Source organism: Myotis daubentonii, chromosome 4, assembly GCF_963259705.1.
Source record: "Myotis daubentonii chromosome 4, mMyoDau2.1, whole genome shotgun sequence".
In the NCBI taxonomy this organism is placed as follows: Eukaryota; Metazoa; Chordata; class Mammalia; order Chiroptera; family Vespertilionidae; genus Myotis; species Myotis daubentonii.
Genome location: NC_081843.1, coordinates 11,842,663 through 11,866,530, shown reverse-complemented (window position 1 = coordinate 11,866,530; position 23,868 = coordinate 11,842,663). Strand labels below are relative to the sequence as shown.

Sequence of the window (23,868 nt, the reverse complement as noted above, 5' to 3'; positions counted from 1 at the left end):
GCCCGCAACCCAGGTACATGCCCTTGACCGGAATCGAACCTGGGACCTTTCAGTCCGCAGGTCGACGCTCTATCCACTGAGCCAAACCGGTTTTGGCTTGTAACATTCTTATAAATAAACTGGGGTGCCGGGAGCCAGTCCATCCTTGCTGTTTCAAGGGACCTGGCATATATGGCATACTGTTCTTTTTTTTTTTTTTAATTAAATCTTTATTGTTCAGATTATTACATTTGTTCCTCTTTTTTTTTCCCCCCATAACTCCCCTCCTCCCAGTTCCCGCCCCACCCTCCGCCCTCACTCCCCACCCACTGTCCTCATCCATAGGTGCACGATTTTTGTCCAGTCTCTTCCCACATCTCCCACACCCCTTTCCCCCCCAAGAATAGTCAGTCCATTCCCTTTCTATGTCCCTGATTCTATTATAATCAACAGTTCATTCTGTTCATCAGATTATTTATTCACTTGATTCTTAGATTCACTTGTTGATAGATGCATATTTGTTGTTCATAATGTGTATCTTTACCTTTTTCTTCCTCTTCCTCTTCTTAAAGGATACCTTTCAGCATTTCATATAATCCTGGTTTGGTGGTGATGAACTCCTTTAGCTTTTCCTTATCTGTGAAGCTCTTTATCTGACCTTCAATTCTGAATGATAGCTTTGCTGGATAAAGTAATCTTGGTTGTAGGTTCTTGGTATTCATCACTTTGAATATTTCTTGCCACTCCCTTCTGGCCTGCAAAGTTTCTGTTGAGAAATCAGCTGACAGTCGTATGGGTATTCCCTTGTAGGTAACTGAGTTTCTTTCTCTTGCTGTTTTTAAGATTCTCTCTTTATCTTTTGCTCTTGGCATTTTAATTATGATGTGTCTTGGTGTGGTCCTCTTTGGATTCCTTTTGTTTGGGGTTCTCCGCGCTTCTTGGACCTGTAAGTCCATTTCTTTCACCAGGTGGGGGAAGTTTTCTGTCATTATTTCTTCAAATAGGTTTTCAATATCTTGCTCTCTCTCATCTTCTGGCACCCCTATAATTCTGATGTTGGTACGCTTGAAGCTGTCCCAGAGGCTCCTTACACTATCCTCGCATTTTTGGATTCTTTTTTCATTTTGCTTTTCCGGTTGGATGTTTTTTGCTTCCTCGCATTTCAAATCATTGACTTGATTCTTGCGCTCCTCTGGTCTGCTGTCGGGCGTCTGTATAATATTCGTTATTTCAGTCCGTGTATGCTTAATTTCTCGTTGGTTCCCCAATATAAGATCGAGGGTCTTATTAGTTTTCGTGTAGATCTCATTAAATTTATCGGCGGCTTCTAAACAGTTCTTGAGAGACCTTAAAAGTGTGGTTCTGAACTCTATATCTTCCATTGACAATTTTGTCCTGTTTCTTTGTCTCCGCATTTTGTTATGCTTCCTTGGTGTACCTCCTAGTGGTCTTTGTTCGAAGTCTTATAGTTAAATCTTGATTGTTGTAGCTAATTCCAGGGAGGGTTTGACCTCCAGGCCAAGTGGCTATGAGAATCAGCTGTGTCAGCAGTGAGAGAACTTCTGTCCTCTAGGGAGGTGCTAATCTAGCCTTTGCCTGAGGCTATCCGGCAAATGGTTCTGCGCTGGGCTTGGGCGGGGCGGGTCGCACAGGATCAACAGGGTGGGCCGGAGAGAGCAGTTATGGCGGCTCTCAGTCCTGTCCCCAGGGGCTCTGCCTCTCTGAGTCCCAGCACCCGCTGCAAAGCTCGGAGAGAAAGCTGCACTCGCTCTGACCGAAGCCAGACAGTCCCGCTTCTCCCGTTTGAGTCTGGGTCCCTAAAGACTCGCCCGGATCTGGTGCTCAGAGTCTGCGACTCCCTCCCGATTGAAAACAACAACCGCGCCCTCCGCCGCCAGCCCGCTCTGCGCACTCCGCACCTCAGAATTTGACTTCACCACTGCGCCTCCTCTGAGTGTCCGTGTGTGTTTCTCTTTCCTCCTAGTTGTAGGACTTCCACTCAGCCAGCGTTCCTGTGGTTCTGGGTGATGTCCGTTCCGTGTTTTAGTTTCACTTTTGAAGTAGTTGTTCAAAGCAGCAAACTCCTGGCATACTGTTCTTAATATGTTTGCTCACCTTCTTGGCACTATGTGTTTTAACCAAGGTCACCTCTCTGAGAAAGGTTGTTTCCCCAGGTAGGGATTTTCCCCTGAAGTTAGGGAGGGAATAAAACCCCTTAACTAAGTGCCAGGCGGGTAATTAATCACTTTAACTACGAACAATCATGCTTAAGCTACATAATCTTTACTCCCTGGAATGGAGATAAGAAACGCCCTAACCTTTGGAATAGAGATTGATAGGATGGGAATCAACTGGTATAAATACAGATGTAACAAGACAGCAGGACACAGAACCTAGACACAGAACCTACACAGAACCTAGAGACAGAAGAACTTCGCTGGAGAGAACATGGCAAAAGATCCTGGACAGAAACTGGCCACAGAACCTACAGACAGAACCTAGCGAGAGAACCTGGCTGAAGAACCTAGAGACAGAACCTGGCTACAGAACCTGGATAAACATGGCAAGAGAACCTGACTAGAACCTGGTGACTGAATCTGGCTGGAGAACCTGGACAGAACCTGGCTGGAGAACCTAGCGAGGGAACATGGCTACAGAACCTGGCTGGAGAACCTGGAGAATCTGGCTGGAGAACCTAGCAAGAGAACATGGACACAGAACCTGGCTGGAGATCCTAACCAGAACTTCGCTGGAGATCCTGACCAGAGCTTGGCTAGAGATCCTGGCTAGGCTGCTGATCAACTGAACGCTGTCTCTGTGTCATTCCTTCTTCGCTGACTCCGTCCACCCCTTTGGGGACCCCTGGATCTGCTGGGGTTGGACCCCAGCACTGGGGTCTTGGAGTCATGTATGCATTCCTCTCCCCTGGGCCCTCCTTCCCTAAAACTGCCTTTCCTGTCTCTAAACTCCTTTCACTTAGACAATTTTGAAAATTCCTATGGACTTCATGGGTGCCATACTGTGCTATACTTGTCTTTTAGTTTTAATCTGAAAAAAAGGTGATAAATAGTATTAGGGGCCTGGTGCACGAATTTGTGCACCAGTGGGGTCCCTCAGCCTGCCCTGTGGGATCTGGCTGAAACTGGCTCTCCGACATCCCCCGAGGGGTCTCGGATTGTGAGAGGCTGCAGGCCAGGCCAAGGGACCCCACCAGTGCATGATTGGGACTGGGGAGTGATGTGGGAGGTTGGCCAGCCGGGGAGGGACCACGGGAGGGCTTCAGGGTGTGTCCATCCCGTCCCACTCAGTCCTGATTGGCTGGACCCCACCAGCAAGCTAACCTACTGGTCGGAGCGTCTGACCCCTGGTGGTCAGTGCACATCATAGTGAGCGGTTGAGCAGCCTTAGCATATCATTAGCACATGACACTTTGATTGGTTTGAACGGCCGACTGTATGATGGGACACTTAGCATATTAGGCTTTTATTATATAGGATTCTCTGCCCTTAAGAACTTCATTGACTAGTGAGAAAGCCAGACATAAACATATAACTAACTGCAACCCAACATGGGAGTTCCTAAAAGATAACACTCTGGCCCACTGCCTGGTGTTATAAATAAAGTTTTATTAAAACAGCTACATCCATTTGCCTACAAATGCATGTAAATGGTCTATTGCTGTTTTCATGCTTCAGTAGCTGAGTTGACTAGTAGAGACCATATGGCCCACAAAGCTAAAAATGTTTACCAACTGGCCCTTCACAGGAAAAGTGACTACTCCTGACACAGAGGATCCAATTTAATTCTTGAGATGGCTCAATATGATACTTACTGTAATTGTGCCCATTTTGCAACACACAGCTAATAGGTAGCAGAACCAGGACTCGGCTGAATAAAGTCTACACTCTAGTATTCATCAACAGAGCTGTCTCAGCCCTGTCCCTGCCAGTATGTGGCCAGGTTCTCACATCTGGGAGTGAGTCTGCAGGTGAGGCCTGCCCTTTATGCTGGTAGAATAAATATAGTTTACTAGTAAAGGGCACGCTCCCTTCAGATCTGACCCTGGCTGCTCCTTTATTTCCAAGTAGGAAAGGGATACAAGGAGCAATAGGGTTAGAAGGAGGAGCTTGGAGCAGTTTACAGAGCATGTTATGTCAGAATAAGAAAGTATCAGTTGTCTTCAGTGCCACAGGATGACTTCTGATGTCCCACAGCCTGACTCTTGTAGTCTTAACAATTGCCCTGTGAACGTAGCACATTTAAGTGGAGAATTTTCCTGGGGAAGCTGTCCCCCCTTGCCCGTGTCCTTAGTTGGTCTTCTGGTCTCCAATCTCATCTTTAAATAGTCATCCACCCCCTCATGCCCAGAGTTTTTATACTGGGCTGAACTGGGTCCATAGCTGTGTTTTTCTATATTTAAAAATAGAGATTTCAACCGAACTGGTTTGGCTCAGTGGATAGAGCGTCGGCCTGCGGACTCAAGGGTCCCAGGTTCGATTCTGGTCAAGGGTATGTACCTTGGTTGCGGGCACATCCCCACTGGGGGGCGTGCAGGAGGCAGCTGGCCGATCTCTCTCATTGATGTTTCTAACTCTCTATCCCTCTCCCTTCTTCTCTGTAAAAAATCAATAAAATATTAAAACAAATTAGAGATTTCCCATTAAAGCCTGTCCTTTTCAGTCCCCAGACAAAAGGGTGCTTTGGCCCCAGTGGGCCTGCCTTCCGTCACAGCCCAGGTCCTTAGCACTGAACAGTGGCCACCTCAGTAGTTGACTTGTAATGACAATTTGGCCTCTTCTGACCGGTGGTGCCAGTTATCAAGTGCTCACTTTTTGCATTGAGAATATTGTCCCCACCCTGCAGGTACCTGAGATTTCAAACCCTGCACGACACACCTTGTCAAGCTGGCTATCTCTTAGGCACATCATATTCTCTCCCAACTCCCTGCCTTGCCAGTGATGTGTTCCCTGCCACCCTTCTTTCAAGTCACCTCTACACCATGGATTGTGGTGCAGAATGAATTAATGCTTGCAGAATTATTTCCTCCTACATGGCAGGATCCCAGAGCTCCTCATGCACCGTGCTATCGCAGGTATCGGGCTTCCTGCCTTTCTTCTTCTTTGAGGGTAGAGACCCACCCTTGTTCCTTTGTATGTCCGGCACTTGGCCCAAGGACAGGTACAGGGAGAGGTCCATGAGTGTTTGCTGGGTTCACATCGTAACCAGGAGGGAGATGAACCCATTCGTCCTTTAGTGAATTGTTGGCCAGTCTCCATAAAGCAGACACAGAAAAGGCCCTTGCAGCCAAGTCTCCAGGCCAAGCCTCCAGAGACCTGACTGGTTCCTCTTCCTCTAGTGGACAAGTTTAGTGCCTCAGGCACTGTCAGGTGGAGTATTCAATCCAGTCCTAATAACATGCCCTGCCCTAGCTACCCCTCTTATACCCCACAGCCTCTGTGTTTATCTGTTCTCCAGCTACTCAGTTACCTTCCTGTCCTCCCCCCACTTCCTCTCCCAGTGAAGTCACTGTCACTCTCTTGTCCTGCTGTTACTGAAAAGCAGACCTGACCCTGAGCCGGTCTGCCCAGGGTGGCTGGTAGCGTGTGGGTTCTTGGCTTTGTGTAGGAAAATATCACAACATGAGTTCAGGTGACTGTGAGGGAATGTTTATTAAAGCTGTAGCAGTAAAACAAGAAAGGGCTTAGCATAGAAGCAACAGGAGAGCCTAGGCTGGGCTGCCCTAGCTCTCTGGGAAGTCAAGGAAAATGGGGCCTTGGGAACAGGGTCAAGAGATTAGCCTGTGAGGAGCTGCTGCTGCCCATCCCTCCCCAGATTGCAAGTCTCCTGGGAACCCTTAGAGCAGTGGTTCTCAACCTGTGGGTTGCGACCCCTTTGGGGGTCGAACGACCCTTTCACAGGGGTCGCCTAAGACCATTGGAAAACACATATATAATTACATATTGTTTTTGTGATTAATCACTATGCTTTAATTATGTTCAATTTGTAACAATGAATTTGGGGATCACCACAACATGAGGAACTGTATTAAAGGGTCGCGGCATTGGGAAGGTTGAGAACCACTGCCTTAGAGTTTAGGAGATGCAGGCCTGTGGGGGAATAAGAGAGGAAGGAAATGGTGGGGGCTGCTCCCCAGAGGGAGAGCACAGTGGGTCCATTGTCATGAGGCTTTTATCTCTCTTTCTCTCTCTCTTCTTAGGAAAGGCTTTCAGCAGAATATTCATCAGTTTTCCAGGAATGCTCCTTCAGGGTTGTAGTCTCCACTTGATTGGTCAGTGTGAGGGTTGTTACTCATTACAGCAGGTCCTGGTGTCCCCCCCCCCCCCCCCCCACTTCTTTTTGCTGCTTTTCTGAGACTGGAGCTGAAACACAACTGAGGCCTAGATGTTATTTCTGGGGAGGTGACCTTCAGTTGTCTGTCTCAGTTTCCCTGTTCCACTGGGCCTGGCTTACTGGCCTGTCTCACACCTCATTTTGGAACCTGATAGTACCTTGACCACCCTTCGCTGATGGATTCTCTGGAGACAGCCCTGACTTAACATGTCCTCTGAGGACAGGACAGTTATGGGTGAATGCAGCACCTGGCAGGAGGTTGGACAACCACAGCTGTCTGGTCCCCAACCATAGGAGCTCTGCAGGCACCACCATACTTTTCTAAAGTCTAAATGAACTTGCAATTCTCTGTGTGTGTTTCTGCTCCAAGGAGTCCCAAACTAATTAGATACATTTTATGAGCCCACCTAAAATCACAGAAGTTAGAGCTGGAAGGGACTTGACATCTAGTCCAGGATCCATTGTGGTGACTGATGTATTTCAGGGATCCCATGCAGGGGTCACAGGTTAGAAGCCTGCAGGGAGCAGGCAGGTAATACAAATGACTGCAGTGGCCGGATTTATTTCGTTATGCAGCTCTATGCCAGATTCTTCCAGTGCCTAAATACACTTCGCATACCTGGGAATATTCTTTATTTTTGTAAATAAATCTATTGGCTACTAATTTCTTTTAATTAATTATTATTATTTTATTGTATATATATATATTTTTTATTACAGATGTCTCTATTTTCTCCATTTTTGTCCCCCTCCACCCAACCCCCACCCCACCCCAGACCTTCCCCATCTTATTGTCTGTGTCCATGGGTTATGCATATATGCATACATGTTCTTTGGCTAATCTCTTCTTGTCCCCTCCCACCCCCACTGAGAGTCTACTAATTTCTTGAAATGTACTCTTTCCCATCTCTCCATCATCTATAAAGTAGAGATAATAGCTCTATCCTCTTCCTGGGGTTGTGAGAATTCGTTGCATTAATAAATGACGCAAAGGCCTGGCACACCGTCCATATGTCAGTGTCAGCTGCAAGACAACGAGGGTGGTGGAGGTGGAGCTTCTCACTTTTGCTGGAGACAAGGGAACATGAGCTATCACTTTCATCTTCACTGTAGGGAAAGAAAACCTCTCAGATCTGCTGATAAATGGCAACTTGGACTTGACCTCACTGGCAGGGAGACAACCTATGGGGTGGGGATCCAGAGCGGCAGGCCATTGTCCTCAGCTCCTGGCAACTGTTGCCAGGCAGGAATGCAGGCCTTGTGTTACCAGATCTTTCCGTGTTTCTTATTTTTCAAAAAATCTAGAACTCGGGAATTTTAAGTGAAATTTATTGTCTGAATATATATATATATATATATATATATATATATATATATATATATATATATATATATATTACCGTTATGGAGACCAGACAAATGTCTGTGGGCTGGACTCAGCCTTTACATCTAGTCTGATCACTGTTATTGGCAGATGGGGTGAGGCCAAGGCATGAGGAGTGAAGTGTCCCGATGGGCAGCCCAGGAGAAGGAGAACTGGCCAGTATCTGTTCAGTCCAGAGGGGCCTCCCCCCACCTGCCAAGCCTTCCTCCTAATGAGCCCGCTCCTTGGGAAGTTCTGCAGCCTGCTTCCTTTGAGATGGAGATTTTATTTTAAACCTTCAGATTAGAACTATGACAAACCAAGGCAGAGAATTAGACTCATTTATTCTCTCCCTTTCTTTCTCTTCCTCCTCTCTCATCTCTCCCTTCTGTCTTGCTTTCTCCCTCTCTCCCTCTCTCTCCCTTTCTCTTGGTGCTATCCATCCGAGCCATATTCTGGAGAGGAGTGGAAGGAGCAGAGCTTATTGATCAGACTGAGTGGGTTAGAATTCTGAGGACTCTTACCTCTCAGTGCCGAGAGCCTTAAGTTGTAAATGGAGATTAATAGTAGGACCTTCCCACAGGGCTGAGAATCAAATAAATTCATTCATCTAAAAACCCTAGAATGGTGCCCAGCACTTAATAGGTTCAGTGAAAATTAGCTATCAAATCACAAGAAAAAAACCACATCTCTTTCCTTAGGATTTCAGGGGCATCTCATGCACCATTTCTTGTGTTTTCCAAAGTTAGGCGGGATTATTTTTGAGGAGTAGGGTGCAAATACTCAGAAGACACTTTACTTTGGATACACATACACATGCACACATACAGGGTGGAGTAAAAGGTTTACAGTGTGCGTGTGGAAAGTAATATCCTATATAATTAAGATGTAATGCGCAAATGGTCGTTACATAACTACCGGATCACGGATCAGCTGGAGAGGGTGGGTGAAACGAGCTACAGTGGGCGGGGGAGAGCTACAGGAGGGGACAGGGCAGCAAGCTATGAGGAGTGGGGGGCAGCGGGAGGAGAGCTACTAGAGGGCGAAGCGAGCTACTGGCGCACGGATTCGTGTGCAGGGCTACTAGTAATAAATAATGTAAGAATAAACTGTTGCCTGTACTCACCACTGTAAACTTACTTTTGCCACATCCTGTATTTTCACAAATGCAGTGTCTTCCCTTGTATGCTGTCGGGAGCTGGGATGGGAGGATGAGGTGGCGTGGGGTATAAGTGGGAATGGGTTTGGGATCTTGTGTGGTGGATACAGAAGTAGACCAAAGTACATTTTGGCCTGGAAGCATGTTGTCACATAGGCCATTGATTAGATTACAGAGGTGTGGTATTTACTTAATTTCACATGAAAAAAGAAATCAATATTTTTCAATTATCTCCAATGGTGCATTAAACTTACTGTGTCATATTTCGCTTCACCATCCCAGAAAGAGCAGGGGGTAGGGTCAGGAAAGCACACTGTGAGAGAAGAGGAAGTCTTTCCAGCAGTTCCAGAGGTCATCCTGCCTCTTGTGCCTTCCGGCATTGTCCATTCAGAAATTTGTTCATACACTCAGTTATCGGTTCTGTGAAGGCAAACCCTTGTTCCAGAAAGGTCTACTGATGTCTACTCCATTCCAGGCACTGTTCCAAGTGTGGGAAATTCTGTGATAAAAAACCCAGACAGCAGCCTCTGATTTCTCAAAGCTGATATTTTAGTGGAGGAGACAGACCACAAACATATCAACAAGAAACAGATGTTAAGTGCTGTGCTTAAAGTCCCTTTAAGCTGAGATCTGATTGGTGAGAAGACCAAGAGGATGAGGGCAAAGGCCTAGAGGCAGGAAGGAATCCTGAGTCCAAGGAGCAGGACTGTGTGTGAAAGTGAGCAGGGGGAGGGGGAAACACTGGTGCGTCAAGCAGACAAGTGATACAGGCTTAGTTTTAGATGGCTTCCGTGGGAAAAGCCCAGCAATAGTGGATGCAAGAGACCCACCAATTGGCTAGTGAAAAAGATGACAGCTCATGGAGGGATGATGGCAAGGAGTGGACAGGTTTGGGTACCAGAGTGCAACAGAACTTGCTGAGATCCACAACCAGTCAATTGTTTCTGGGTGAGGGAACTACTAAGTGCTAAGTGCCTACTATGCACAGTCTAAGTGTTTCACATGTACTATCTTAACCCTGACAGTCGACTGTAATGCAAGCATGTTAAACTCAAAGGCTAACATGGGCCAAATAAATGAGGCTTGCGGCCTGCTGGCCATGAATTTGACATTCTTGCTGTAATGGAATGGGGACAGTTAGGATTGCCAAACAGGTAATGATTGGCTGAGCCAGACAGGCTGACCCCATAGCCTACCCTCTAGCCACTGCATAGCATTGTCCCAGGCTCTCATCTATTAGGCCGGCCACAGAATGCACGGCTAAGCATTTCTAAACCCAGCAAATGCATGTATTGGTGTGCAGGTTATAAATAACCATTTCCAGCTGCCAGCTGTTGTTAGGTTTGGAAAAGAAAAGAAGATCGTAGTGTGACTTGTTTATCTCAGGTAATTTGGCAGTAAACCGGGCCCTGGGAATTTGAGTTCCACAGGAAATGCAAAGAAAGAGTGACGGGGATATTGTTCCAGGCTTTCAGAAGACAGAAGTAACTTAAAGACCCAGAACCAGCCTGAAGGTGCATGTGGGGACTTGAAGAGGAGACTGTGTCTTAGAGCCAACCTTTACCTGGCTTCCAAACAGTCATGCTCTTTGTCTAATAGATTTGTGTTGTTATGATGAGATTTCCTTAAAGAGCTCCCCCACCCCAATAAAAGGGCCCATGCATTGAGGTGAAGAAACTAGTGGCCTGGTGCACGAATTTGTGCACATTGAAAGCAAATTAATTAGAATAAATATTTTAATATCGCTATTTGCCCTTTCTCTATAATAGAAGTGTCCACCAAATTCACGATCGACAATGACTGATTGAAACACACGTGTGTGATTGGCGCCAGCAAGAGTTTTATATATATATATATATATCGTGCATGCAAGAGTCAACTTAGCCTTTTATATATTCTATACTAGTGTCCCAGTGCACAGATTTGTGCACATTGAAAGGAAATTAATTAGAAAAATATGTTAATTTGCTTCTTGCTAATGAAAAGAAAATAGGATTCTACTGAGTCTCCTATCTACCTACTCCAGGACTTCTGTGACAATCAAATGAGATGAGGCATGGAAAAATGCTTCACATTTAGTTCAACTGTAAAATGTTTGCACCTGACTATGAAGCAAGTCGGGTTCCTGGGCTGAAGAAACTCCAAGGATGCTAGTTGCTAGGGAGAGGAAGCTGGGTGTTGCTACGTGATGTCATTGCCTGGTGCCCACAGTGACCGTTTCTGAGCTGGGCTGGGCTGTGGGCCACATTTTGCACCAGGGTGTCTTGGCAGTGTTGGCTGCAATTTGGTGGGGTGTCGCTCTGGGGTGGTGGCAGGGCCTGTGTCCCACTTCGGGGAAGCCGAGTGTTGGTTTGTTGGTGCTGGGTCCTTATTTTTAAATGGCTGGTGCATGTCATGGAAGCTCCTGAGTTGAGCATCTGCCCCCCTGGTGGTCAGTGCATGTCATAGCTACTGGAAGGACAGACACTTAGCCTTTTATATATCCTATATAATAAAGAGGTAATATGCAAATTGACCATCACTCCAACACACAAGATGGCCACCCCCATGTGGACACAAGATGGCCAGCAGGGGAGGGCAGTTGTGGCCGATCAGGCCAGCAGGAGAGGGCAGTTGGGAGGGACCAGGCCTGCAGGAGAGGGCAGTTAGGGGTGACCAGACCAGCAGGGGAGGGCAGTTGGGAGCAACCAGGCCTGCAGGGGAGGGCAATTGGCGGTGGACCAGGCCTGCAGGGGAGGGCAGTTGGGAGGGATCAGGCCTGCAGGGGAGGGCAGTTGGGGGGAGACCACACCTGCAGGGGAAGGCATTTGGGAGCGACCAGGCTGGCAGGGGAGGGCAGTTGGGGGCGACCAGGCTGGCAAGGGAGGGCAGTTAGGGGTGACCAGGCCAGCAGGGGAGGGCAGTTGGGGGTGACCAGGCCTACAGGGGAGGACAGTTAGGGTGACGAGGCCGGCAGGGGAGGGTAGTTAGGGGCGACCAAGCTGGCAAGGGAGGTCAGTTAGGGGTGACCGGGCCAGCAGGGGAGGGCAGTTAGGGACAATCGGGATGGTGGGAGCAGTTAGGCATCGATCAGGCTGGCTGGGTAGTGGTTAGGGGGTGATCAGGCTGGCAGGCAGAAGTGGTTAAGGGGCAATACGGCAGGCAGGCAGGTGAGCAGTTGGGAGCCAGCAGTCCTGGATTGTGAGAGGAATGTCCAACTGCCCGTTTTGGCTCGATTCCACCAGGCCTAAACGGGCAGTTGGACATCCTTCAAGGGGTCCCAGATTGGAGAGGTTGCAGGCTGGGCTGAGGGACACACAAACCCCCTCCCCCGCCCCCGGTGCAAGAATTTCTTGCACCGGGCCTTTAGTATCTACACTAAGAAAAGCCTTGCTACGGCCACAGTGGAGAAGCCAAGCCTTGCTGCGGATGCAGCGGAGAAGCCTAGCCTCGAGGCTTGGCTTCTCTGCTGCGGCTGGACCAAAGGCCTGGGTCCTGGGTGCCGGAGGAAAACCGGTGCCAGCAGCCAGGGGAAGGAAGGCCTAATGCGTGAATCTTCATGAAAAGGGCTTCTACTCCTATCTAATAAAAGAGAAACATGGTAATTGGCGTACGACCGCTACCCTTCCCATTGGCTAATCAGCGAGATATGCAAATTAACTGCCAGCCAAGATGGCGGCCGGCAGCCAGGCAGCTTGAAACTAACATGAGGCTTGCTTGCTTCAGTGACAGAGGACTCCAACATTCCCCGCCTGCCTTGCCGGCCTCTGAGCTTGCAGTTTAAGAAACATTGTAACAAATATAGAAGCTAAACAAAACCCCAGAAACCTGCTTTCAGCGAGCTCCGGGATCTCAGAGCTGGAGTTATACATTGTTTCGATTATAGAACCGAAACAAACCAGATACCTTCTTTCAGCAGCAGAGGCCTCAGAGCTGGAGCCAGAGCTAAAGCTGGCCCAGAATAAAAAAAAGAAAAAAAGAAAAAAGGAGCAGTTGGGAGCTTCAGTCGGCCTGGAAACAGCCCTCAGCCCCTCACCCAGACTGGCCAGGCACCCCAGTGGGGACCCCCATGCTGATCCAGGACACCCTTCAGGGCAAACCAGCCAGCCCCACCCATGCACCAGGCCTCTATCCTATATAGTAAAAGGGTAATATGCCTCCCAGCACCAGGATCAGCGGAGCCGAGAGGCCTCCCGGCACCAGGATCAGCATGACAGGGGGCAGCGCCCAAACCCCCTGATCGCCCTGCAGCTCTGTGTGTGACAGGGTGCGGTGCCCCAACCCCTGCCTCTCCCCCCCCCCCCGCCCCCCACGGGCCCTGCTCTGTGTGTGACAGGGTAGAGCCATAACCTCCCCATCGGCCCTGCCCTGAGTGTGACAGTGGCGGCGCCCCAACCCCCTGATCGGCCCTGCTCTGTGGGTGATAGAGGGCGGTGCCCCAACCCCCGATCTGCCCTGCTCTGTGCATGACAGGGCGCAACACCCCAACTCCCCAATCAGCCCTGCTCTGAGCCCGACCAGGGGCTGCACCTAGGGATTGGGCCTGCCCTCTGCCACCCGGGAGCAGGCCTAAGCCAGCAGGGCTTTATCTCCTGAGGGGTCCCAGACTGCGAGAGGGCACAGGCCAGGCTGAGGGACCCCCCTCCCCCCCCGAGTGCACAAATTTTTGTGCACCAGGCCTCTAGTAGATAATAAAACCCTATAATGCAAATCGACCAAATAGTGGAATGACTGGTTGCTATGATGTGCACTGACCAGCAGGAGGTAGATACTCAATTTAGGAGCTGCCCCCTGGTGGTCAGTGAGCTCCCACAAGGGGAGCGCTGCTCAGCCAGAAGCTGGGCTCATGGCTGGCAGGCACAGCGGCAGTGGCAATAGTCTCTCCCACCTCCACGGCAGGTGGATATCCCCTGGACTGCGAGAGGGCGCAGGCCGGGCTGAGGGACTCCCCCCAGTGCATGAATGTCATGCACTGGGCCTCTAGTATAGAATAAACTTGCATAATTAGGCTTGCTTTCTGTTTTAGCTAAACTTTTTCCAGCCCAATGAAGCACCCCAACTTCTCTTTCAGGTAATTGTCAGCAATACAGCAGTAAATATCAGCACGAAGCACGTTATTATTGTAGATCACACAGGGAGAAGAAAGGATAAAATATTTAACTGCAGCAATGTTTGACTATATTCTGCACAGTGAGAAAACCTGAAGTCATTTTCAACATCCACCATTTCTTACTTCTTTTCAGTTGGGTCAAGTTTCTACTAGTAAGCTTCCTAAGTCTCCATTTTCCAGCTAATGAAAAGAAAATAGGATTCCACTGAGTCTCCTATCTACCTACTCCAGGACTTCTGTGAGGATCAAATGAGATGAGGCACCGGAAAACGCTTCACAGACATTTGGTTAAAGTGTGAAATGTTTCCACTTGGCTATAAAGCAAGTTGTGTTCCTGGAGAAACGCAAGGAGGTAGTCTTGCTAGGGAGAGGAAGCCGGGCATTGCTATGTGTTTTCCCACAGCCCACAGCCACCATTTCTAGGCTGGGCTGGGCTGGGCTGTGGGCCACATTTTCGCCATGGGGTCTTGGCAACATCAGCTGTGATTTGGTGGGCTTTTGCTCCTGGGTGGTGGTGGGGTCTGTGTCCCACTTGGGGGAAGCTGAGTGTTGCTTTGTGGGTGCCGGGTCCGCGGTGCCGTTTCTCTGTAAATGGTCAGTGTGCATCACGGCAGCTCCTGTGTTGAGCGTCTGCCCCCTGGTGGTCAGTGCATGTCATAGCAACCAGTTGGATGGTCAGACACTTAGCATATTAGCCTTTTATATATGTAGATAATGGGATGAGACAGAGATTTTCCAGTCTTCTGCCTAGTTACCTCGTAGGTTGGAAACTTGAGGCCTGTTTTGTTGGGGCTGTACAGAGCTTAAAATTCTTTTTAAGTTACTTGTCAGCATTTAGAAATTAGAATCTTTGCCCTGGCTGGTGTGGTTCAGTTGGTTGAGGGTCATCTTGTGCACTGAAGGGTTGCAGGTTTGATTCTTGGTCAGGGCACATGCCTGGGTTTTGGGCTTAATCCCTGGTAGGGAATGTGCAGGAGGCAGCAGATAGATGTTCCACACTCACATCAATGTCTCTCTCTCTCTCTCTCTCTCTCTCTCTCTCTCTCTCTCTCTCATCCTCCCTTCTTCTCTCTCTAAAAATTAATTTAAAAATCTTACCAAAATTAAAAAAAAACTTCCCATTTAAAAAAATTTAGAAGCTTTCTCATAAAACTGGGCTTCTCTGGAAAAATCGAATCCAACAAACCTGAGCCCACATCCCTGCTTGGAAACCTGCGGCTGGAGCCAAATAGTGATTCTCCATTAAGCCGGGCAGGTGCTCTCCAGGTTGCCCTGTCAACATCCCGCCCCCTTCACTCTGCCACATTTGTCTTTGCAAAGGCTGTAGGTTGAAGCCAGGATCAAAGTTCAGGAAGCTGGGATGGGGCTGAAGGCCTGTGGAGGCGGGGGCAGGGTGTGCAGGGAGAGGCAGGCAGCAGGGTGTAGCAAACACTGTCTGAGCAGCTAGACTGACTCATTGCTAACCCAAGTTCTTCTTTCTTGCCCTGTGACCTTGGGTGGCTTTGTGTTGCACATGACAGGGAATCCCAAGAGCTATTAGCTGGGGCAAACCCTACAGTGTAGTGCTCAGGAAGCACTAGGAAACCATGATTTCCAGACAACCCATTAGAACAGGCCCCAATTTTCCTCCCTTTTCTTTCTCCCTTTTTCTTTTTCATTTCTCATCTCATCTAGCTATTTCATAAAATCTTTGCTCTCGTCCTAGCTGGTTTGGCCCAGTGGATACAGCATCGACCTGCGGACTAAAGGGTCCTGGGTTCGATTCCGATCGAGGGCATGTGCCTGGGTTATGGGCTTGATCCCCAGTGTGGGGTGTGCAGGAGGCAGCCATTCAATGATTCTCATCATTGATGTTTCTATCTCTCCCTCTCCCTTCTCTGAAATCAATACAAATATGTTTAAAAAAACAAAACTTTGCCCTCAAATAAATGAGCAGGTACCATAGCCTATTGGCTTAGCTAAGAAATTGTTTCCTGAAACCATTTTGTCATTTCATTCTTATCTCTCATGCATTACAGATTAATTTCTTAACAGAAGGCAGTTTGTTCTCTGAAAATATTATGTTCTCTTTCCAGCAAGCTTTGGGCCCCCAAGGTTCATGGAGGCTATTTCATCTCCCTCCCACAGACCATCCCCTCTCAGACCTCAGATGGGAAGGCTTACAGCATTTTTCATTATATTATATCTTTTAAAATTTAACTCAACCTTTGGACATTTAATATTTTTAATTTATTTTACTTTCTTGAACAGGAAATAGGTCCAAATAAATCATTCTAAAATAAAAACAATCACCTCACACCTGTCAGAATGGCTACCATCAACAAATCACAAACGCCAAGTGCTGGAGAGGATGTGGAGAAAAAGGAACCCTCCTGCACTGCTGGTGGGAATGCAGACTGGTGCAGCCACTGTGGAAAGCAGTATGGAGTTCCTTCAAAAAATTAAATAAGGAGCTGTCATTTGACCCAGTGATCCCACTTCTAGGAATCTATCCTAAGAAATCCAAAACACCAATCAGAAAGAATGTATGTACCCCTATGTTCATACTAGCACAATTTACAATAGCTAAGAGCTGGAAACAGCCCAAGTGCCCATCAGTAGATAAGTGGATAAAAAAGCTGTGGTACATTTGTACCATGGAATACTATGCAGCAGTAAAAAAGAAGGATCTCTTACCCTTTGAGACAGCATGGAGGGACCTGGAGAATATTATGCTAAGGGCACTTAGAGAAAGACAAGTATCACATGATCTCACTCATATGTGGAATCTAATGAACAAAATAAACTGTTGAACAAAGTAGATCCAGAGACATAAAAGCATTGAACAGACTGTCAAATCTCAGAGGGAAGGTAGGAGTGGGGGGGGGGGAGGGGGCAGTGAGAAGAGATCAACCGAAGATCTTGTATGCATATATGCATAGACAGTAGGGTGGTGGAGGCCTGGGGCGGGGGTGGGTGGTGTGGGCTAGAAGGGGTCAATGGGGGGGGGGGACATAGAGTAATACATTCAACAATAAAGAATGTTTTTATAAAGCAAAAATAAAATCAATATAAAGAATATACATTGAGCCCTGGCTGGTGTGGCCCAGTGGGTTGGGTATCATCCCATGCACTGAAGGGTTGCCAGTTTGATTCCCAGTCAGGGCACATGGGCTGGATCCCTGGTGAGGGGCATGCAGGAGGCAGCTGATCAATATTTCGCTGTCACATAAATGTTTTTCTCCCTCTCACTTCTCTCTCTAAAAATCAATAAAAAAATCTTTTTTTTTTTTTAAAAAAAGGGAAAAAAACCCATACTTTGAGAAGCTACTCCTGTGCATGTGCCTTCCAGGTGGTTTTTTGTACCAATAAAACCAATATGAGTATACATTCTTATTTTCCCTCTTTCTTAGAGAAAAATTGCATGCTACATAAACTTTCCACCCCTTGATTTTTTCACTTAACATATTATCATCTATAAGATATATAAGGGAAAAAAAGATGTATAAGGAGCCTGCTTATTTTTTCTTCTAACTCAGCGGTTCTCAACCTGTGGGTCGCGACCCCTTTGGCGGTTGAACGACCCTTTCACAGGGGTCGCCTAAGACCATCCTGCATATCAGATATTTACATTACGATTTATAGTAGCAACATTACAGTTATGAAGTAGCAACGAAAATAATTTTATGGTTGGGTCACAACATGAGGAACTGTATTTAAAGGGCCAGAAGGTTGAGAACCACTGTTAACTTCATAGTATTCCACTCCATTGTGTGGATTCACCATATTTATTCAGCGAGTCCCTACTCTTAGACTTAAAGGTTATTTCTAACGTTCGCTGTTGTAAGTGATGATACAGTGAATACCTTGTGCCTGCATTTGTTTCCTGTTTGTGGAGGCATTTCTTCACGGTAGACTCCTAGAAGTGATATTGCTAGCTCAAAGGGAAAATGCATTTGTCCTTTGAGGATATCTTTGAAATAGCCTCCAAAGGGAAAGTGCCATTTTGTACTCCTCCCAGCAGTGCTCAAAAGTGCCTGCTTCCCAGCTCTTGCCAACAGTATATTGTCAAACCTCTGGGTTTCTGCCGTTCAGACAGGTGAGAGAGAGTGGAATCTCAGTGGGACATTTGTCATTTAAATTAAATTACATAGACATATAAGTCCGAGAGCACTGCGAGCCCTCCTATTTGGACAACAGAAGAAATGGGATTATTTTAGTAACCTAATGGAAGCACCATCACCCCAGCGGGGAGAAACAAATTCTTTGTTCAAAACTCCTCTGTGATGGGAGGTCCCTGCAGGGGCCCTCTGCCTGCAGGGTTTCCACTGACACCTTCATTCTCCAAAGCCCACCCCTGCCGGTCGAGGCTGTGCATTTGCCTGCGTGGATGGTGTGTTGTGACTGCCAAGCTTGCCTCTCCACATTGGGCTTTATCTGGCCAGTAGGGAGCTCCATCTCCCTTTGCCCTTGAGGAATCATTTTCTTCTAATCCCCTTGTTAATTGCTTTAGGTGTCCAAAGTACATTAAACAGGTGCACCACAGAAAGAGATCCTTAAGTCAGACTCCCGCCCCAGCCCATTCTGGCCTTCTTGTACTTGTCTCTAAAGATCTGACAGAGGCAGTGTACTTAGTGGTTAGGTGTGCAGGCCCTGGGGCCAGACTGCCCAGATTCAAATCAAGGCTTCGCTACTCACTAGCTGGGTGATACTGGACACTTTCCTGACCTCTTTGGGGCTGGGTGCCCTCCTCTGATAAGTGGGATAATAATAGCACCTATTTCGTAGGGTAGTTGTGAAGAGTAAACAAGTTGATTTATGTACTTAGCCTGGAGCTCAATGAGGGGCACACGGTAAACTCTGATTAAGGTGAGGTCCTGGTGGTGGTGGTGACCATGCTGCTGCTGCTGCTGCTCATGCTGAGGATGTGGTAGTGATGATGGTGATGAGGAGCACACTGAGCCCTGCTGCGTGTTTGTGACCTTGAACAAGCAGCTCAGTCACCCCCATTTTGTTTGTCATTTCATCATTGGTTTGTAGCGATGGGCATAATACTGTCCATCTAAAGCGAGAATCAGCAAACTGCTGCCTGTGGGCCAAAGTCTAGTCTGCTGCCTGTTTTATTTAGTTCTTTGTTTGTTTGTTTAGAGAGAAAGAGGAAGAGAGAGACAGACAGACAGACACAGAGATAATGTGAGAGCGAAACATTTATTGGCTGCCTCTTGCATGTCCCCCATCTGGGATTGAGCGCACAGCCTTTCGGTGCATAGAACACACCCAACCAACTGAGCCATACCAGTCAGGGCACTGCTGCCTGTTTTTATGAATAAGTTTTTATTGGAACACAACCACACCTGCTTGTTGACATGATGTCTATGGCTGCTTTCACACTGCAATGGCAGAGTTGAGTAGTTAGTTGTACCTGAGACCTTATGGCCTACAAAGTAAAAAATATTTACTATCTAGCTCTACAGAAAAAGGTTATTGACCCCTGTTCTACAGGAGTGGTTGTAAGGATGTGGGACATGAAGCTTGTGTAGACCTGGCACGTATTTAGGTGTCCAGTACAGTGGGGCTGCAGCAAGCCAGCATTTAACTTTCATGAACTACATGCCCCAGTCTTGTCCCCACTTCTGCTACTCTCCTCCAACTCCAAGAGGAAAACTGGAGTAATTACAATATGAATAGTTTAATTAAAAATATCATAAGTGATATTTTTATCATGTAGCATACATTTCCATATACATTAAATATTGCACATGCATACCAGTCTGCAGCAATGGATCTGAAGGGCTGTGTCCTGGAGACTGTGCTTTGCGGGAGGTGTAAGGCTCCTTTTCAGGGGTAATTTTGATGCTGATTTCCCTTGCCTGATGACTTCAGAAGCTAACATCCAAGGAAGCAACAACTCCCCTCTGAATGGTAGCGATGCATATTATTATCTGCATCTAGAGCAAAGTAAAACGGAATGTCACAGTTTTCCTACCACTGAAAATAAATCCTGAGGCAGATAAAATCTCTCTGAAATCGTAAGTGAGAGAATGATATTATAGTTAAAAAATTCAGTGCATTCACTTCTTTTCATCTCTTCCCCAGGCACACATCTGTTTTATAAAGTGAGGTACACAGGTATCATTTACATTTGGCCTTATTTATTGTTTCATGGCTGAATCTGGCAGGTCACCTTGCAATAGGCAGAGGAACATCCCCTTAATTTTGCAGGCAGCATATATATTAATGTTACTCCTTCCACCTTGCTCCCTGAATTGTGAGAATAAAATGCGATCTCAGTAGGAGGGTACTCAGAGAAGTTAAGTGCAGCAGCAGTAGACGGGCCTGGTGTAATCTGGTTCCTCCCATCCTTGGCAAGAAGGAGCTGTGTCCACACGGAGTTACCTGGAGGAGAGAGGGGCTCAGTGGTGTGAGGACAGGGGCATTAGATAACAAATGCGTGTAATTAGAGCGAATTATCTTCATTGGAAAATAAGCACATTGTTTTCCAATTTAATGAATAAAGAAGCTTCTAATTAACTCCAGTAAAGAGATTTGCTTTCATATTTCAGTAGTTAAGCTCTATGTTTTTTGTATTAATATTTTGTTTTTATGACCCAGCTTAATGGTGGTTTCTTTCCCTGTTCCTTATCGGTGAAACAGAATTTTATAGAAGAAAAGCAAACCCGGAGGTAATTTAGTCTATTGTTGTTGTTTTTTTAAGGAAGAAAATATGGTCCAGAGAGATCCTGTTGGATCCTGTGACTTACCCAGGGCGCCCTAACTGGTTAGCTGTCCACTGGACCAGTCCCCCAGTCATGTGTCCGACCAGCACAGGAAGGACCTCAGCTAGACTCTGGGTCCGCCATGCTTACCCTGGCCTAGCTCTGCTTCCTTCCTGCTCCCTACCCTTGCTCTGGGCCTTACTTGGCCCTGCTGGCATCGTACTCGCCTCAGAACTACTTCCGCTATTAAAAACCTCCTTCTCTGTCCCCTGGCCACCAGCCCACTCTGTCCTGTTGCAGGGCCAGACCTGTCCCTTAGCTCCTGGCTCTGCATTGCATGGCCTGTATTACCTGGTGTGTCCCTCCTCTGACAGCCAGAGCAAGTGATCGTGGGAGCCGTCCACCCTGGCTCCTGCCCCAGAGCCGCAGAGTAAGGAAGTTGGAATAAAATTGGCCTCACGACTCATGTCACTTGATCCCTATATCCTGGACTCTTTTCTAAAAATAAAAAAATATAAAAATAAACAACTTTATTTTTTAGAGCAGTTTAAGGTTCATAGCAAAACTGAGTAGGAAGTACAGAGAGTTCTCATATATCCCCTGTCCTAACACACCTACAACCTCCGCAACTATCGCCACCCCCACCACAGTGGTGTGTTTTCCTAGGCTCTTTCTCATCCTAAATCCTGGGTTCTTTGTCTTAAGGCAAAAAAAGGAAAAAAAGAAAAGGAAAGAAAGAAAATACACACAGAATAGTCTAAGTGGCTCTCTGTGACCACAGAGGCAGGCATGCAGTCAGCTTCAGCTAAGTCCGTTCTGTCTTGTCATTCTCTTAGTCTGTCCCAAGGCTGGCTGGTCACCGTGTCAAAGCTCACACACAGATAACCCTGCTCTGGCCCCCTTAACCCGTCTCTCAGAACCAATTCCAAATTCCCGAGACTGGGATTCTCATTGGCTGCAGCTGGGTCAGGGTCCCACCCTGGGGGTGGGGAGGAGAAGAACAGAGAAGGGGGCAGATAACCCAAAAGATGTTTACCAAACCATGATACTGTCTAATCCATGGTCTCCTGAGAAGTCACCAGGTGTCTCTTTTTTAAGTCCTTTTAAATAGTATTGGCCCCAGAGTTTGCCCAGAGGTTCATCTTTGGGCTCTAGCTCTTCCCTTACTCTCACCTTCTTAGAAAGAGCAACATGTTATTCCTCCCACCTTGTGCTTTATTGCCCGCTGGGAGCCCCGCCCCCATCATGCCCCGGTCATGTGTAGACTCACTGGAAGAGACCATGTCCAATGGTCCCCATCTCTTGCCTCTCAATAGGTCATCACTAAGCCTTCTTGCTCCTGCCTTCTGAGTGCTCCTGGCTAAGGGGACATGTGGCTGTGGCATCCTCACAGATAGCCACTCGAGGGTGGAGTTGGACAGTTTGGGAGACGCCTTGACAATGTGCAGTGACTCTCATTTTCTATTTTAAAACCAAGGCAATCCATTAATTTTTCATTAAGGAATTCCTTTATAATGGACACTGCCATAAAAGCTCTGCATTTAGAACAGCCTATTTAAACATTCTGGTGGCGATCTGTTGAATTTATGCATGCCTTCAGTGTTAGGCTTCCCGTTTTCTGAGATAAGCAACAATTTTCTCTGAAATTGCCCGTTATGTGAAATGCGGGGATTCCTGCTAATTCCCATCCGTATCATCACCTGTGTCCAAGTTTGGGGTTTGGCGCAGCACATCAGAGGTTATGTGTATGCACAGTTGAAGGTATTTTATAATCCAAACAATTTAATAAAAATGCAATTCGACTGGGGAAACTAGAGGCTGTGGGCCCTTGCAGAGTGCAGATCATGCTCCAGATTAAAGAGCTGAGCTTTGTTCATTAAAGTCAAGTAACATGTGTGAATTAGCATTTCCTTGCCGTTGCTTTATTTCAAGAGTATACCATTTTCCCATCATAGTAATAGGCTACATTTTCTTAAAATCATTTGATTATGATTTTCTTGCCTATCCAGTTTGCAAATAAAAAGCGTCCGTGGTGATAAACTAGCTGTTTTAAAACAGCCTTAATCTCTGGTTCTGCTTTTGAACTGCTACAGGTCAGACTCTGCGAAAGGCTGAGAGAAGCCGGTCCTGCTCTCGGGAGAACAAGGAGGTAAATGTGTCACTGGCGAGGGCTGGTGGGAGGCAGCTACTTGAAGGGACGGGGGAGCAGGCTGGGGATTAAGTGTTCCTGGCTCTCCTCTCTGAGTCCCAAGCTTGAATCCCTGACTAAATAATAGTTGGTAACTAGAGCTATCAACCAGTGTCACTTGTTGGTCATAATCTCTTGTTGAATGTGTCAGTTAGCTTTGTCTGTGTAACAAATCACTGCAACTTAAAAACAGCCATGCATTTATTCATAATTCTGTGGGTCAGCAGTCTGGGCGAGGCTTACCTGGGCATCTGCTGATGGGCCAGGTTCTGCTGACCTCAGCTGGGCTCACTTAAGCATTTGTCACTCACTGTTGTCACCTAGGGCTATCGGTTAGAATGCTTTAGTTCGCCTCCAATGTTCTCTCATCCTCCAGCAAGCTAGCCACATGGAGGTTCAAGACTTCAGAGTTTGAATGGAAGCGTAGGACCTCTTGAGTCCTAGCTCAGAACTGGCATGGTCACTTCTGCCACTTTCTGTTTCTCAAAGCAAGTACAAGGTCAGCCCAGATTCAAGGGGTGGGAAATAGGTCTCACTTCTTGAGAGGAAATCTACAAAATATTATGGCCATTCTTGAAATCTACCATTCTGAACCCATCTGCTCTGTGCCAGGCACCACCTGGGAACTAAGGCATGGGTGAGACAGTCCTTGATCTCAGGATGTGCAACAGATTATAATACAGAAAGTGCCAATATAGTGAGAGAAGGGCAAAGAAAGCAGGATTTCAATACACAAAGGGGGTCACCTGACTCTGCCAGTGATTACTAAGAAAGACTATGCAGAAAAGCCGATGTGTAGGCTGCCTCCTAAAGCGTGAGTGGGAGATTTCCAGGCCAAGTAAAGGGCACGATCAAAGTCACAGAGACACGAATAGGAAAGCGGCAAGATCATTGAGCCTGAGATGGGAAGTCGTGCAAGGACTCGTAGGTTATGCAGGGAGGTCTCAAACTCATGGGAGTTAAAATTTGAGTCTTAATAGTGGCATATGGGTGCAGGGATATGAAGGTGTATAGCTTATCATAAATATTAACCAATCCTGAAAT

At 47.1% G+C, this 23,868-nt stretch overlaps 1 protein-coding gene across 6 annotated transcripts in view; it reads left to right on the top strand.

Annotated features, from left to right (window-relative positions):
* The window catches only part of KATNIP (katanin interacting protein), a 207,708-nt gene that overhangs the window by 16,183 nt on the left and 167,657 nt on the right, over positions 1-23,868 (top strand). For 5 of the 6 annotated variants that reach the window (XM_059692465.1, XM_059692463.1, XM_059692464.1 and 2 more), the window contains exon 2: positions 22,730-22,785. The exons of the other annotated variant lie outside the window; for it this stretch is intronic. In XM_059692465.1, coding sequence (XP_059548448.1) covers positions 22,730-22,785 — 56 coding nt within the window. The remainder of the gene's footprint in view (positions 1-22,729; positions 22,786-23,868) is intronic. 6 annotated transcript variants of the gene reach the window in all.